The 16254-nt window shown below is 34.8% G+C and overlaps 1 protein-coding gene and 1 pseudogene across 1 annotated transcript; one reads left to right on the top strand and one right to left on the bottom strand.

Annotated features, from left to right (window-relative positions):
• Positions 1–2398: 2398 nt before the first annotated feature.
• Positions 2399–4768, bottom strand: LOC112803357 (serine carboxypeptidase-like 31; annotated as a pseudogene).
• Positions 4769–8165: 3397 nt separating this feature from the next.
• On the top strand, positions 8166–12606 carry LOC140184862 (uncharacterized). The gene is made up of 5 exons (XM_072238053.1): positions 8166–8718; positions 9199–9390; positions 9593–9920; positions 10089–10298; positions 12342–12606. The coding sequence occupies exons 1-5, from the start codon at positions 8166–8168 to the stop codon at positions 12604–12606; spliced, it is 1548 nt and encodes a 515-aa protein (XP_072094154.1).
• Positions 12607–16254: the final 3648 nt, after the last annotated feature.

Below are 16254 nucleotides of genomic sequence, written 5' to 3' on the forward strand. Positions count from 1 at the left end.
TGGCCTTCTCCCCTTGCCCTGTTGTGCGTTACCGATCGCAAGAGACTCCCCTCTCAGTCGTATGTTCTTCTCTATTATCCCAATTTAATTCTGATGGCTGTTGATAAATTAATCTTGCATCAATTTAATCTTTGTGTCTTCTGAATCTTGGTTTGAACAACATTGATCGATTAATTTTGCCCAAATTTTTCTTTCCCAAGTTAACATTCAGATTTAATTTTTCTCCAATTTCTGAACCCCTTAGTCTTGATATGTTTGTGTTTATTGCTTTGCTTCATTTAACACATGATCCTTAATAGCTTCCCAAGACAATTTCAAGACCTGAATTTTTGAAAATTTTCTAAGTTGTAAGATTTGAAATGATGTAAATAAATAAATAAATAAACTAACATTAACACATTTGTAATTTTACCTTCATCGAACTAAGCTGAAAAGTTGTAGCTTTCTGAATTTGGATAACTTTTAGGTTTCACTTTTGATACTCAGACTCATAAGAGGCCTCATTCTCTCTACTCTTATTACTTAATGCTCCAACTGATGCTCATATTCTTGTGACTTCTCCTTTAGTTCTCCTTTATGATTTCTGCTTCCAACTGTGAGCACTGTATATCATATGTTTTCTTCATTGTTTCTAGATCTTTCGTTAGCCTAGCAATATCTTGGTTACTATGTTTCAATGCCTCTTCTAATTCTTACTTCTTTGTTGAAAGTTTTGCATTTTTTTCTAGATTATTCACCAGCTTAGTAACATCTTGATTATCTTTTTTGAATATTTCTATTTCTTGTTTCATTGTTGAAATTTCCATGGTTTTATTCTCAAGATCTTTCATCAGCTTAGCAATATTTTTGTTACCATTTTTCAATGTTTTTTCTAATTCTCGGAGTACATTATAAATTTGTCTTAACTTAAGTTTATCTATGTATTCTTTTTGTTTGCCTTGAAGCAGGTTCTCTGACAAGCGGATATCTCAGAGATTTGAAATAAATTATTTAGGGTATGTTCCTGTACCTTCAACTGTGACAGGTATTTCATTTGTCAAGAACCAATAAGTCTTGCACAAAATCTTTTTGAGAATTTACTTAGTATTTATTTATAATCTAAAGACCTATAAATTAAAGGCAAACCATTTCGCTGATCTATTTGTTCTATTACTCAAGTTGTTCTACCAACTTGAAATAGTAAAATTTAGGATTGTTATGTACAAATTAAATTACTGATTTGAACTTCAATTAGCACGCTTTTAAATTTCATTATATTGTCTCACCTTTTTCTTCTCTTTTGATAAAATTTTGGCACTCATTTTTTTTGGTAGGAGCAAGTGTATATATAAATCTTGTCCATAGAGTAAAAAAAGTAACTATTTTTTACTACTAGTACATAAAAATAAATTTTGCATTATTATTATTATTGTAGTTTTAGTGATTGAAATTGGATGGGAAGAATATGGTATGTCATTTTTAAGACTGAAACATTAAAAATAAAAAGGTCAATTGAAACTAGAGCTTCTTGCTTCTTTTTCTTTTCAATTTATACACTACAAGAAACATCATTAAAATCGACGGCCAAATCGACGGCTAAGCCGTCAATAATATTAAAATTTGACGGCAAAATAGACGATAGAGGTGGTCGCTATTAAGCTTGTCGAGTTTTTTAAAATTCTAATAAAATCGACGGCTTACCTAGCCGTCGATAATAATTTAATAAAATTGACAGCATTTCTGTCTATAACATAAGTTTGAGAATTTTACCTTCTTATTAAAATCGACAGCACTGCTGTCGATATTATTATATAAAATCGACGCCATTTTCGTCGATATTTGATTCAATAAAATTGACAATATTTATGTCTATAATATGCTTAATAAAATCGACAACGTTGCCGTCGATATTTGATTCAATAAAATCGACACATTTGCCGTCGATTTAATTATTTATATACCGACAAATTCTGTGTCTATATTTTGGATTTTTTGTCTATTTCAAACTTAAAAAGCGATAACTCTGCCGTCGATTTTAATAGTTATATGTTTTAATTATTTTTTCTATTTAAAAAATAGTAAACAATTAATGCAAATAAACTTTTAAATATGATCATAACTACTAATTATTATATATGTAAAAATTTGAAATCAATTTCAATTTTGGAAAAAGATACAGCAAGCCAATCTCTCAAGAACCGTATGATTGGACAACAATATTTAAATTCTTGTAACTAATTAGCTACATGATGATAATAATCAAAGGAAAACTTCCCTGTTTGAATGTTTCTAATGCAATAGCATATCTAAAACTATTTGGCAACTGAAATAAATAATTATAAATTCTTTGAGGAAATATCAAATGGCTACTTTTGTGAACTTGGCAACAAAAAATCCACTAGTTTGTGATGTTAAGGGGTCAAATCTCCATGCTTTTTGGTATCCCGCCACTTTTACAAGCCCAATTTCTAGCACTGTTTATCTCTGCCAACTCTGGATAGTAAACAATCATTTGTCAAACAACAGAAAAAAAAAGAGAAAAAATCTCAACAATATCATATTAGATTATTAGTAATATATGGTTGATCCAGTGATACTACACAGTATGAAAACTTCTTTAGGGAATGTAGACGATAACAGTGTAAACTGTTAGAAATAGGCTCTGTAAAAACCTTCAAATCTTCAAAGTTGTCACATATATTCTCAGATTATCCATATGATCAACTAGCATAAAGATAATCGAAATACCACCACTGACTTACCTGAACTTGTCAATCAAACAAGGTTGAGTGAAACCGAAACAGCAAGTAGAGAATTACTTCTGTCCGAAATTGATTTTACAAAAGTGCACAATGGTAGATTGAGAAACTTCTGAACTTATACAATAAAGAGATACAGATTTGGCACTTGCCATGTAATTGTGTGATGCCATTCTGGTTGAAAGCAAAAAGCAAATTGCATAATCCTCACACCTAAAGATAACAGAATTATCACATTAGTGGGAACAGTGCAAACAAGGAGACAAACCAAATGCGCTAAATTAACAATTTTTCAATTGATGACAGGGACTTTAAGCATTCGAGACTAGGAATAGCTATAACATGAACAAATACTATTCACATAATCTTATTATTCTTCAATCAATTAACTCAATTCAAGTGTTTTTATACCTTGCTGTCCAAATCTTCTTTGATCATTCTTGATTCTTCTTGTTCCATCTTCAGCTCCTCAATAGCTCTGCAGAACTCGGTGTTTAATGTCTCTGATACCTTTAGCCTTTTCTCCATTGCTAACAGTTCTACTTCTTTCTTCTTAACCAGATTTTTTGAGTTTTCAATTTGATGACTTAAATGGAAACTTGTGTCTTTGGCGGCATAATATATTAAAAAGACAAAAAATAGAAACAAAATATATAACCGAGGGATAAATTGAGAGTGAATAAAGCAAGAAAAGAATTGTTGGCTCCATATAGATGCTTAACAAATAACTAAGATGTAGGAATGAATGAATATATAGAATAAATACCTGCATAACTCTCCCCTGCTATGTAAAAGTCCTTGTTCTATATGATGGGAACTTGAGGAACCAGTTGTGGAGAAAAGTGTAAGCATCATTAGCTGTTACAAACAAGTTACAAATCAAAGATATGCATGCATGTGTTTGCATGTAACAAATCAAATAGTATTAATTATGTTAAGTTTAAAGTAATGGACCTGTCATTTGATCACCCAATTGATCATAATCACTAGTTGTGTTTGAGTAGGAAAAGCCAACTCCAACAGGGGATTCCAGGAATAAGATGTTGGCTTCTTGGTTTTAAGACAAGTTATTAAATTTGAGTCCCTGCCCATCATAGTCCATTAAAAATGGACCAATCGCTTGTGTTGCTCCATATCCCACAGAAGAACATCCAGATCCTGCATGCAACAAATTCAATTAATTACACATCATCATGATTTTAATTATATTATGATTATGATTAATTACCTCCATTAAGCCATAGGACCAAAGGCTTATCATCTGGGTTGGTAATGGCCTCAAAGAACCAACAAAAGAGTGCTCTTCCATTGGTTTCATTGACAGTAACATAGCCAGCATAGTGCTCAAAATCCACAGCAGGTTGGCCAGGTAAGCCTCTCACATCACCATTATTATTATTATTATCATCTTACAAATGCCTTAACAAATAACAATCACTTGAAAATGGATATATCAGAAAAAACAGAAAGCATAGTAGATAATCTGTGTTCGTTAAGCCCATGAATGATGACCATAATGCCCCTGAAAGGAAAAGAGTAGAAAATAATTAATTCAAATGTGAAACAAAGCAACACAACTGCAGGTTGCAGAATACCCCTCTGTTTCAATGATCAAAATTTTCTTTCATATATCTTTGTCTAATACTATAATCCACAGAAGGTTGAATGGTTAAGAATACTTTTTCCAAATGATTATTATCTCGTAAAGCAAGCAAATCAATAAGAAATGAAGAAGTTGAATGGTTAAGAATACTTTTCCCAATTGCAAAATGAAAATCTCTAGCAACCTTATTAATTTGAAGAGATCCATGAATATTGCATCCTTCACCTTCTTCATCCTTTACCCTCTGAACATACCCTTCTCTTTGACACTGATCAAACAAGTCCAAGTTCTCTGGCAACGCCCATTCCTTTTTGTTATACGCTTCTTGAACTTCTTCACAAGAATTACAATTGCCATTAGCACCATAACAAGAACTGCAATACTCTTCGTCGTACCCTAATCTGCCACCATGTATTTGTAAAGGCATCTGGATTCTTATAAAAATAAACAATGACTTATTTGGTTTGTAATAGAAATAATAACTATTTTCTTTGATAAACAAATTCAAGATTTTATTATTATGATTTTGGTCAGAAAACAAATTCAAGATTATCACAATAACCGCAATACTCTTTCTGTTAAATTTTATTTTATCTAATCACATTGTAAAACTCTGACAAAGTAGTTAAGCTGAAGTAATGTGATGAAATGATTATGCTAATTAGGTTTAACAAATGCAAATTCAGAATTTTATGATAAAAATAGTAGATACAAAAATTGCAAAAATAAATATAATAATCAAAGGGAGACAGGGAGGAACTTACAAGAAACTGCAATGGCGACATGCTCTGGCATCGGGCTCACAGGGACGACAATCGGAAAAGACATTGTAACGACGAGTCTGTGGAAGAAGAAGAACTTACATGCAGAATCACAAATCACAATGTGATAGAGTGAGAGTGAGAGAGAGAGAGCGCGAGCTAGAGAGAGGAACTCACATGAAAAGGAGCGACAACGGGTTCGGCGGAGGAGAATAAGAAGAAGACGACGCTCTATGCTCAGGCAGAGGCCGGTGGGTTTTCTTAGGCATCAAAGAAGAAGAAGCTCTGTTCTCTGCCTCTCTATGTGACTATGATTCCATCTCTGATCTCTATTCTCAGGCGATGGACGAGAAGAAGAAGCCTTATCAACTCTGATTTTATGAAGGTATGGGGTTAAATTTGGGGAAAATGAGTGAAACGAAGGACGCGGGAAGCCAAACGCGGGAGTGATTTTTTTTATGATAAAAATTGACGGCTCTTTCCGTCGATTTTAGTTAAAATAAAAATCAACATCCTAGTCGTCTATTTTATGTAATAAATCTATACCGTTCATCCAAGTTAGAAAAGAGATCTCTATCGTCTAAATTTATCGACGACAACAAATGTCGATATTTTAATTATTAAAATAAACAACTAGTCCGTCAATTTTAAAGAAAAAAATTTAACCACTCTTTTGTCGATAATGTGACGATAGAATTTGGAAGTTAGAAAGTTACCAAAATAATAGACGACATCTTCGTTGATTTTAATATTTTATTTTAGTAATCTCTTTTTCATTTTATCGACAGCAAGCCGTCGAAAAATATCGATGGAAAACTTAACCGTCAATTTTTGGCGTCGATAATTACATTGTTTCTTGTAGTGATACTTCAATAATTGGAATCTAGTTAAACTCAATCATCATGTTCCTATTAATTATCAAGTTATAAACGTACTTTGAAACAGCTATGTTTCCTCAAATATGGTTCAATCATATACTATTTGGTCTAACTGTGCAACAATTTTATATTGATAACTATTTTTTGATTCATAGATAGGTTATGATGAATAAATAACACTCATATTTTCATATTATGTTGACAATGGCAGCGAAAAAATTTGAGTGTTGTTTACAAGTGCTGCACATGTTCATTTGAAGCATATAGATTTCTCCAAGCACAACAGGAACCTTTCTCTAGCAAGGAAAGCTATTTTGCTATCTGGTCCTGGAGGTACATTAAATTCAAATAATTAATCTTGTCCTGAAAATAAAGATGGTTTTCAGTTCTGTTTTGCTAACTACTTTTAAATTGAATGTTTGAACTATACCAGCAAATGCTTGAAATAATGAAAGAAAGAAAGCAATTATTGGTTATGAATTTTTTGAATAATATACAATTAATAGCTTAGAAGTTAGGTAAAGACAATTACAACCTTACAAGATGTACAAAATAATGAGTTAATCCTATGTATTCCATACTCAAATAAAGTCTTCATCACTTATTTTAATATATCTCTTGTGTTTTTATGTGATCTAATTAATAGGTCAGTTAGATTTTATATAACTTCAGTTCTGCAATTTTAATATATAAGAACATCACACTGATTCTTCAAGGCTGAAATATTAAACATAAAAAGGTCAATTGAACTTGAACTCCCGTTAGAGCTTCTTGCTTCTATTTCTTTTTACATTATATTTCAGTAATTGGAATCTAGCTAAACTCAATCATCATGTTCCAATTAGTTATTAAGTTATTTACATACTTTGACACAGCTATGTTTCCTCAAATACGAAACCACATACATTTAGTTTAGGAACTAGCGGATAATTACTAATTAAACCATGTATCATCAAAATACTTATGTGAAAGAAGAAAAGTAAGAAAAATCCACCCTATTGTATATAAGCATATAACTATAATTAAATACTGGATGTGTTGTTCAACTTCTCCTTTATATATGTCATATTTTTACTATAGAATAATAATGACAGTGAAAATTATTGAGTTAGCATTTCAATAGATTTTGATACTTTCATTTTGGGTGTTTTCAAGTATAAAACTATCCTGTTTGTTATCCCTTTTATCCTTTTGATTTACCTATTTCTATTTATATATTGTTTAGTTTGCCAACTCATACATTATATTGTAAAACTATATTAATTTCTCATTTTATTATTTCTCAAATTAATATAATATTCCCTTTTTTATTTTTTTTTTTAAGGAAGGAAAAAAATTTTTCATTTCAAATTTTTGGCATTGGACCCAGAGTTTCTTTCTTCCAATAATATTTTTTGAAAGTACAGAATTTTTCAATGAGTAAGCATCTTTCTCAAATAATTCTGTTAGCTGTGTATTATCATGGATACTAATAAATGTGTTTTCTATTTTTCCTTTTAAGAGTTATTCTCTCATTTTATATCAAGAAGTACGACTGAATCATATTATAGACTCCCTTAATTTATTTAATTGTTAATTATTAACTTTTTTGGTGGTCTGACTTTATTTTATGATGTTTTTGTCGTTCTATTATTTCATTAAATTAGAAATTGATAAGAGTTAGATTTCAAAGCCACGAGTTGGTGCAGAATATAGGAACGGTTTGACCAGATTCTTAGATTTTGCATTTGCCAATGCATCATCCAACGGGATGATACGTTGTCCATGTCTGAAGTGTGGGTTCGGCCTTTTACAAAATAGAGAGGATGTGTTCGATCATTTGTTGATAAACCCTTTCCCGTCTAATTATACATTTTGGATCCATCACGGTGAGAGATGCGTGGTAGAGAGCTCTAGTGGCGGACATGAAGATCAAACCGAAAGAAATTTCAATGCACTGATGCTTGTTATGGTCCACGAGGCATTCAACTTCTCATGACTTCACGGCGACGAAGAAGACTCAAAGAATGAACATGCTAGCACCACTGCGGATGAGTTGCCTTACTTATACAATGAACCTAGTCACGAGACCCGCAATTTTCATGACCTACTCGATGATGGGGAGCATGAGCTATACCCAAGAAGTTCAAAATTCTCTAATCTCTCTTTCTTGGTAAGGCTTTATCATATAAAGTCCATGTGCGGAATGAGCAATAAGGCCTTCGGAATGATATTGGAGTTGCTCAAAGACGCCTTTGAGCATGCACGAATTCCTAGCACTGTGCACGATGCCAAGAAAGTCATAAGAAAGCTCGGTCTCACATACAAGAAGATAGATACATGTCCAGACGACTGCATGCTATACCAGGGCAACGACCAAGAGCTTACCAAATGCAAATGGTGTGGGACATCGAGATGGAAGCATAAGACTAAGAAGAAATCTAGGGTGAGGATCAAGATGGTTGTTAAGAAGAACGGGAAACCGCAAGCGGCGAAGATTCTTCGTTACTTCCCCTTTATTCCACGATTGCAACGGTTATACATGTCTAGTAAGACAGCCGTTAACATGCTGTGGTATAAGAGAGGTCCTAACTCTGATGGTATGTATAGGCATCCAAGGGACGTCGAGGCATGGAAGTCATTTGACAAACGATATCCCGACTTCTCCGGTGATCTGTGCAGTGTTCGCCTAACCTTAGCTAGCGATGGCTTTAACCCTTTTGAAAACATGAGCTCAATTTGCCCGTGGTTCTTATCCCGTATAACCTACCCCCTGGATTTGCATGAAACTCACTTCGTTTGTCCTCTTTATGATTATTGCTGGTCCTAAAATACTTGGAAATGACATAGATGTTTACCTAGATCCCTTGATCAATGAGTTGAAGCAGTTATGGGTTGGTGTTGAAACTTAAGATGCAGTTGAGAAAAAAATCTTCAAGATGTATGATGCATTGATGTGGACAATAAGTGATTTTCCAATCTTGGGCAACTTATCTGGGTGGAATACATACAATGGAAGAGCCTGTCTTGTGTGCAATTTGGATGCTGAAACTAACCGGCTCACACACAGTCAAAAATGGTGTTTCATGGGCCATCATCACTTTCTGAATCATGAGCACAAATATAGAAAAGACCGGTACTCCTTTGATAGAAAGATAGAAGATAGAAGTCCACCTGTCAAATTCTCTGGTGGAGACATTGTTCGACAATTAGAGGATGTGCATGTCTAACTTGGCAAGGTGCAATCGGTTACGGGAAAAAGGACCCACGACAGCAAACTGCCGTGCAAGACGAGTCTCCTTGGAAGAAGAGGATTATATTCTTTGAGCTGTCATATTGGGAGAACAATGGATTGCGTCACAATCTTGATGTCATGCACATAGAGAAGAATGTGTGCGACAACATAATTTTCACCATACTAAACGAGAAAGGTAAGTCTAAAGACCACATTAAAGCTCGAAGAAACCTCCAGTCGATGGGAGTCAAGCATGATTTGTGGCCATGAGAAGACGGAAAGTACCCTATGCCATCTTTACTATGACCAATCCACAAAAGGAGCTCTTTCTAAGGACTATCAAGAACGTGTCTTTCCAGATAGATACTCTAGCAACATTTTCCACTGTGTTGACTTAGGACAGTGCAAGTTGTCGGGCTTGAAAAGCCACGACTGTCATATTCTAATGAAATATCTACTGCCAATTTCGTTAAGAAATGCATTGCCTGCCCCGGTGTCTTCTGTCCTAGCAGATTTATCATCCTTTTTTCGCCAATTATGCAGCAAATCCATAGACCCTCAACAACTTCCTCTCCTTCAGGATCACATGGTTCATACTCTGTGCCACATGAAAATGATTTTCCCTCCTTCTTTCTTCACAGTCATAGTTCACTTGATAGTGCATCTAGTCGAGGAGGTGCGTCTCGGTGTCCCAGTGTATTATAGGTGGATGTACCCAATTGAAAGGTAATCATAAAAAAATTTGTGTTTATGTTTTTAATTTCGGAAAATGACACGTGTTATATCCTCAAAGGTACCTATGTCATCTCAAGCAGTACGTGCGTAACAGATCACAGCCAGAGGGCTCAATTGCAGAGGAAACTTATCTGAAGAGATTCTCGTATTTTGTTAAAGGTACCTAGATAATGTCGAAAGTAGGATTAATCGACCAATGCGTGTTGACGATCGACCGTGTGATCTTATGCCTGATGAACGTGCAACCATGTACCGAGAGGTTGGAAAGGCTGTCGAGGCTGCTTCTTTTTACACTCTCACACCAACTGAAAAATTTCAAGCTCATCGTCACATTTTGGTCAATTGCCCGGCCGTGAAAAAATTCTTAGAGTAAGTGCTTTTGAAATTATGGACTTCAAATGATCTAATATAGTTGGAGATCCTTACCAAAAATTGTTGTGACCTATCCAGTGATTTTAGGGCCATCACAAAGAGAAAGTTACGAAGTAAAACAAGGTCCCAGTCTCATACAGACAGTGTTATACATAGAGAATTTCCTGAATGGTTCAAGTGTGAGGTGAATCCTGTTATCATTACTCCATTTCGTATTCAAATGGCGTCCTGTCGTTTGTATCCCAAGCTGATAAAACACGTAATTGTTCCGTGCCAGGTTCCATTGGGAAGCATCATACACCCGAACGAATTGTAGTGGCTTGCATGTGGGCCCAATGTTCAAGCTAGCTACTTTACATCTTACAACATAAATGGATTTAAGTTTAGAACTCTATCGAGAGAGGAAGGATTGAAAATCCAAAATGGCGGGGTTTATGTCACTTCTGACACTAGGAGTTATGCAAGCAAGCGCGACAGTAATGTTGCTATTGGTAGCGTTGAAGAACTGAAGATTGATGGTTTAGAAGTTATAATAAATTCTCGTTGCAAGTATAGTTTCTAAACCAAGCAACCAACCTTTCTTACAAATGTGTGGTTGTCACAAGTAACAAACCCAATAAAATTTATAAACCGAAGTATTCAAACCTCGGGTCGTCTTCTCAAGGAATTGCAGGGAGGTGTGTTTTAAAATTGGTTATGGAAAACAGTGTTTTGGATTTTGAAAGGGGTTTTGAGCAAGAGAAATGGGTTGCAAAAATTAATAAATTAATAACGAAGAAATCTCTTGGCAAGGTATGAAAACTGGAAGTCCTATCCTAGTTATCCTTATCAATGGTGATGAGAATTATACTTTCGCTCCCACTAAGTCAACCTCTAACTATGAAGGTCAGTTAAGTGGACAAATTAATTTAACACCTAAAGTCCTAGTCAACTCCTTAGGAAAGACTAGAGTTATAGGAAATTAAATCAATCAGCAAAGATATTAATTATCAACCACGATGAGTTTGACAACTCAAGAGTTACCAATTAATCAACTAAAGCCAATAGTAAATAATCTAAATTATAAATAGGGAAAAACAATCATGATATCTGAAATACCTCAAATTATATTGAATGGAGATGTCAATTCTAACATGGAAAAGTTCATAAGCCAATTGGGCAACATAAATCATATACAAATTAAAGCTTCAGAGTAAACAAAAATAGAAGAGAAACATAAATTATTGAACCTGGTACGAAGAAGCAATCCTAATGACTAAAAGAAATCCTAATCCTAAAACCTAAGAGAAAGGAGAGAACCTCTCTCTCTAAAAACTACATCTAAAACCTAAAATTGTGAGTAATGATTGAATGATTGAATGAATGTTCTGATTCTGCTCCACTCCCAGCCTCTAATATGTGTTTCTGGGCCGAAAACTGGGTTGAAATGCAGCCCATAATCTGCGCCAGCGACTTCTGAAATTCTGCAGATCGCGCACGTCACGCGGCCGCGTCGTCCACGCGATCGCGTCACTCAGCATTTTTCGTACCACGCGTGCGCGTCATCCACGCATTTGCGTTGTTCGTGCAGCTTCCAATCTGCACGGTCTCATCAGGTACGCGAACGCGTCACTCTGATTTCTTCTATTTCGCGCGGTCGCGTGAGCCACGGGACTGCGTGACTTATCGCTGGTCATCTCCTCAATTCCTTGTGTTCCTTCCATTTTTGCACGCTTCCTCTTCATTCCATATGCTATCCTTGCCCTATGAAGCCTAAAACACTTAACACACAGATTACGGCATCGAATGGTACGAAGAAAAATAGAAATATACAACTAAAAGGTCTTTAAGAAGCAAGTTTTCAATCATAGAATATTTTTAGGAAGAAATTGTAAATACATGCAAATCATATGAATAAGTGGGCAAAGACTTGATAAAACCACACAATTAAATACAATATGAATCATAAAATAGTGGTTTATCAAGCGTCTTGTATTACGGAAAAATAGTCGACATCATTGAGTTAAATTATAGCGGCCAATTCACAGTCTTCTTGTTTAGATGTATTTGGGCAAACACCACCTCTGGCAGAGGCATAAAACAAGACTCCTTAGGGCACACATTGGTCAACTTCTCTCATCCAATTCATACCGGTGCTCGAGAAGATGACGAATCGTACATTCTTGTATCTGAGACTCTCCTTGTATACTACATGGATGATGCAGTTGATCAAGAATGGAGTGTAGTAGTCCATGTGAACCCAAGGGATATGTTTGACATAGATGAAGACATAGGACAATGTTGCTTCGAACTTCCCCCCAACTGATTTTGACTGGGTTGTCTAAGTTTGACGTCAAAGGTTTGTCGTTGAGAAGGGATGACGATTTAGAAGAATCTACCACTGATGCCATTGATGCTTGCGAAGAGGATGCCGATTAGGGGGTGTATTTAGTTACCAATTTAGGACATGTGTAATATTATTCTATTAATTAGAAACTAGCATATAATAGAAATTAGAACATGGATACACTTGATGTATATTACTCCTTATCTACAATTGATTCACCTGGACCATATGATTTTAATAACATATTTTGTCTTAAAGTTATTTAATTTGTAATTTGTTAGTATATTGTAATTGAAGTTATATATTGATTAACATGATCGGACTTATCAGAAAAATTGGAAGAGAGGGGCCTCTTTCTTTGTGGCTCTAGCGTCTTGTTTTGCAAGGTGATGGAAGAGGCCTTCCCGTTCTCTTCGCTGGAGCACGCAACATCATTCGCAAGAGACCTGTGGTTCAACACATTGCCAGTTCAGTCATGGCTAGATGCATTCTCAGCACACAGGCACATAGGTGATGCTATTACTATAGCGCATGGAGAAAGTAGGATGGTACGATGTCATATGTCTACTCGCAAAAAGGGTCTTTTATTATATTTCAACCTGCCATAGTCAATCCAGTGGTTTTATTATCCTATAACTAAAAGACATTTTCCTAAGGCCTTACATATTTAAGACTATGAACATTGTGGGGATTGCTTCAATTCTGAACATTATTTCAGGTTTGGCTTTTTGTTCTCCTTTCTAAGCTTGGACATGACGTTGTTGTTGTGTTGGACATTATTCATAGGATAGGATATCTCCAATAAAATATTAGAAGAAGAATTAGTATCAGTAGTCATACCAGTGTTTTCTAATTCACCCTTATTTTCTGCTCTAGAACCCAAATTGGCGGCAATTTTTTCATTATTCTGTTTTTCTGATCATCTTGCGCACTCAATTTTGAGAAACTATCAAAAAGCCAAGCAGGCAGAAATTTTTTCTTCGGTTGAGCTGGAATAGAACCATCCCGAGCTTTGATTAGGATTGAAGGAAACTCTCTTTTCAGTTAAACGCCTACCGACTTGATCTGCCTTAAGCCATTCACTAACTCTATCTTTCTTGATATTATTTTGGGCAGAATCATCAATAAAAAAATTGGCAATTCTTAGATTCACGCCCCAATTTTGCACAATAAGTACAAAACACACATAGGTGTTCATAGCGTACTCCTATTTTCAGCATTTTCTGATTAGGATCAAGCAATTTCAGTGTATCCCTTACTCTTTTATCACCGTTCAGTTCCACTTTAGCCTTTACTATGCATGTATCTTTGCATTTAACTTCAAATAGAGCAACATCTTCAATTTGACCATGTCTCCCATCCAATTTTTGGTCAACCTTAAGCGTTTGTATTGTTCAGGCAATCCCCAAAATTGTGCCCATATAGAAAAAGAAGAGATGTGATTATCCTCCATGTTTATTCATTGCTTCCATCTACAAATGTGAAGAACAAAACTCTTGAATAACCAAGGCAAACCCCTCTCAATTCGAGTTACATCAGAGTCATTCTCAAAGAAAAATTGAAATTGGTTCTTGGATTTTTTGACTACTCTAACTCCTTTTGGTTTATTCCATATTGCATAGAGAGCTCCTTCCATGGTACCTACAAAAAAGATCCAATCTGAGAAAATTCTTTTAGGCAGGCTCCGTGTACAGGCTTGAATTCCTGCAGAAATATCTTCATGCTAAAACGATCAAATCATCCTCCTGATCATTATCAATTATATAGGTGTTTTGAGTCTCTGATTTGTTTCTCATGATGTTGAGAAAATCAGAGTTGGTATTTGATGATTCGAGAGAGAAAAAAAGATATATAGAATGAGTGAATCAGAAAACGGAGTGAATTAAAAGAGAAATCCAACGTATGAATGAATTGGGAGAGGAAATGAAAATTAAGGATCCAAGTGGGGGTGAATTAGAAACAGAAAAGAAATTAAGAAAAGAAAATAAAAGAATATGAAAAAGACTTTGACTAAGAAAAGACAAAAAAAATGTGTAACCATGGACGCGGCGCAGTAAAATTCTAGCAGAGCGTGGACAAACCCATGAGACGCTATATGAGGAGTACGTGCATGACGGACCTTTTATTCTCTTAGTTTATTATGATTATGATATTAATTAATAATTGATTTGTATTAACAAAAAATTATATGTAGAAGAAAATATTTATCTTTTATTATTTATTATATAGGTTAGTTGCAATTAATATTGATCAGTTTTTTAATTTAAAAATTATAAGTTTGATATTATATACTAATAAATTATGGACTTCAAATGATAATAAAAAAATTTATGTTACCGGTTGTTAATTAGTTATTATGCAATATATCATCACCTATCACCCTTTTTTTTTAATGAACAATGCCAGGAACCAAAAGGTATTAGCAAAAAATCAGCCAAATAGTTCTGGGTGAATCCAAAATCTCTACGAGTTAATATATATGGATGTTTCTTCTGCTAAGTATCAGAATATTTCTTTTTCATACTAAATGGATGTTCTTTTATATATTTTTCGAATTTTTTTGTATTACAAATGTGAATGCAGCTATTTCTTTAAGAATTTTATAATTTTTTTTAAATTATATATTTAATTATTTTTGCTAAAATATAACTGGATATTTCTTTTGTTAAATATTAGGATTTTTTTCATATTAAATGAATATTTTTTATATTTTTGTAATTGTTCAAGGACTCCTTTTGGCTAAGATCAAATGTGTAGTTTGCAGTCTCTTTAATCATCAACTACAAACGTGAAACGTGGCTGTTATCCCTTTAATGAATGTGGTAAAGGTAATGTTTAATATTGTTGTTGGTGTAGTGGTGTGCGCCTAGTATAGCTTTTGTGTGCCAGCTGGCACTTGAAGAACCTGGGGTCGCTCACCTTCTTGCACTCCTCCTCCTCCATTCCAATCTTGATGAAATCGTCCGCCTGGTGGACGTTAGTGTCATAGGCCACGTGGTACGACTCCAAGCCGGGAATCCTCTGCTGGACTTGGTCGATCCAAGCATTGTCCTCCTTCAAGAACACAGTGCGCCCGCCGTAGTTGAAGGATGTCCACATGAGGCTGTCATAGCCCAGACCGAACAAGTTCAACCAACTACAACGGTGGCTCCGGTAACACATTTGGTTCATGAAAGGGAAGCGGTTCTTGTCGATAGTGGCGAATACGACGAGCCAGATGTCGGTGATAGAAGAGGAGTGAGTCGCAGTGGAGAGGCGGAGAGGGCCTGACGGTGAGAGAGAGGGGTCTGTGTGTGTGATTGTTGGAAGTGGGTAGGTTAATGTGAGAGAGAAGAAGAAGGTTTTTATAGATTTTAATTAGGTTTACTTAATTAATATAAATTAATGTGATTTTGTTTAGTTTTTGGCTGGTAACTTCTTAGTTCCATATACTTTTCCTTTTTTAATATAATTTGAAAGGAATTAAAAACATACCATTTTTTAATTTAGAACAAATGCTATTTTTTAACTGAAAATCAAATATTGATTATTAATAGTATATATAATTCAACAAATAATAATACAACAACAACAACAACAACAAAGCCTTGTCCCACTAAGTGGGGTCGGCTACATGAATCAAACGAC

The sequence above is a fragment of the Arachis hypogaea genome, chromosome 5, assembly GCF_003086295.3.
Source record: "Arachis hypogaea cultivar Tifrunner chromosome 5, arahy.Tifrunner.gnm2.J5K5, whole genome shotgun sequence".
NCBI lineage: Eukaryota > Viridiplantae > Streptophyta > Magnoliopsida > Fabales > Fabaceae > Arachis > Arachis hypogaea.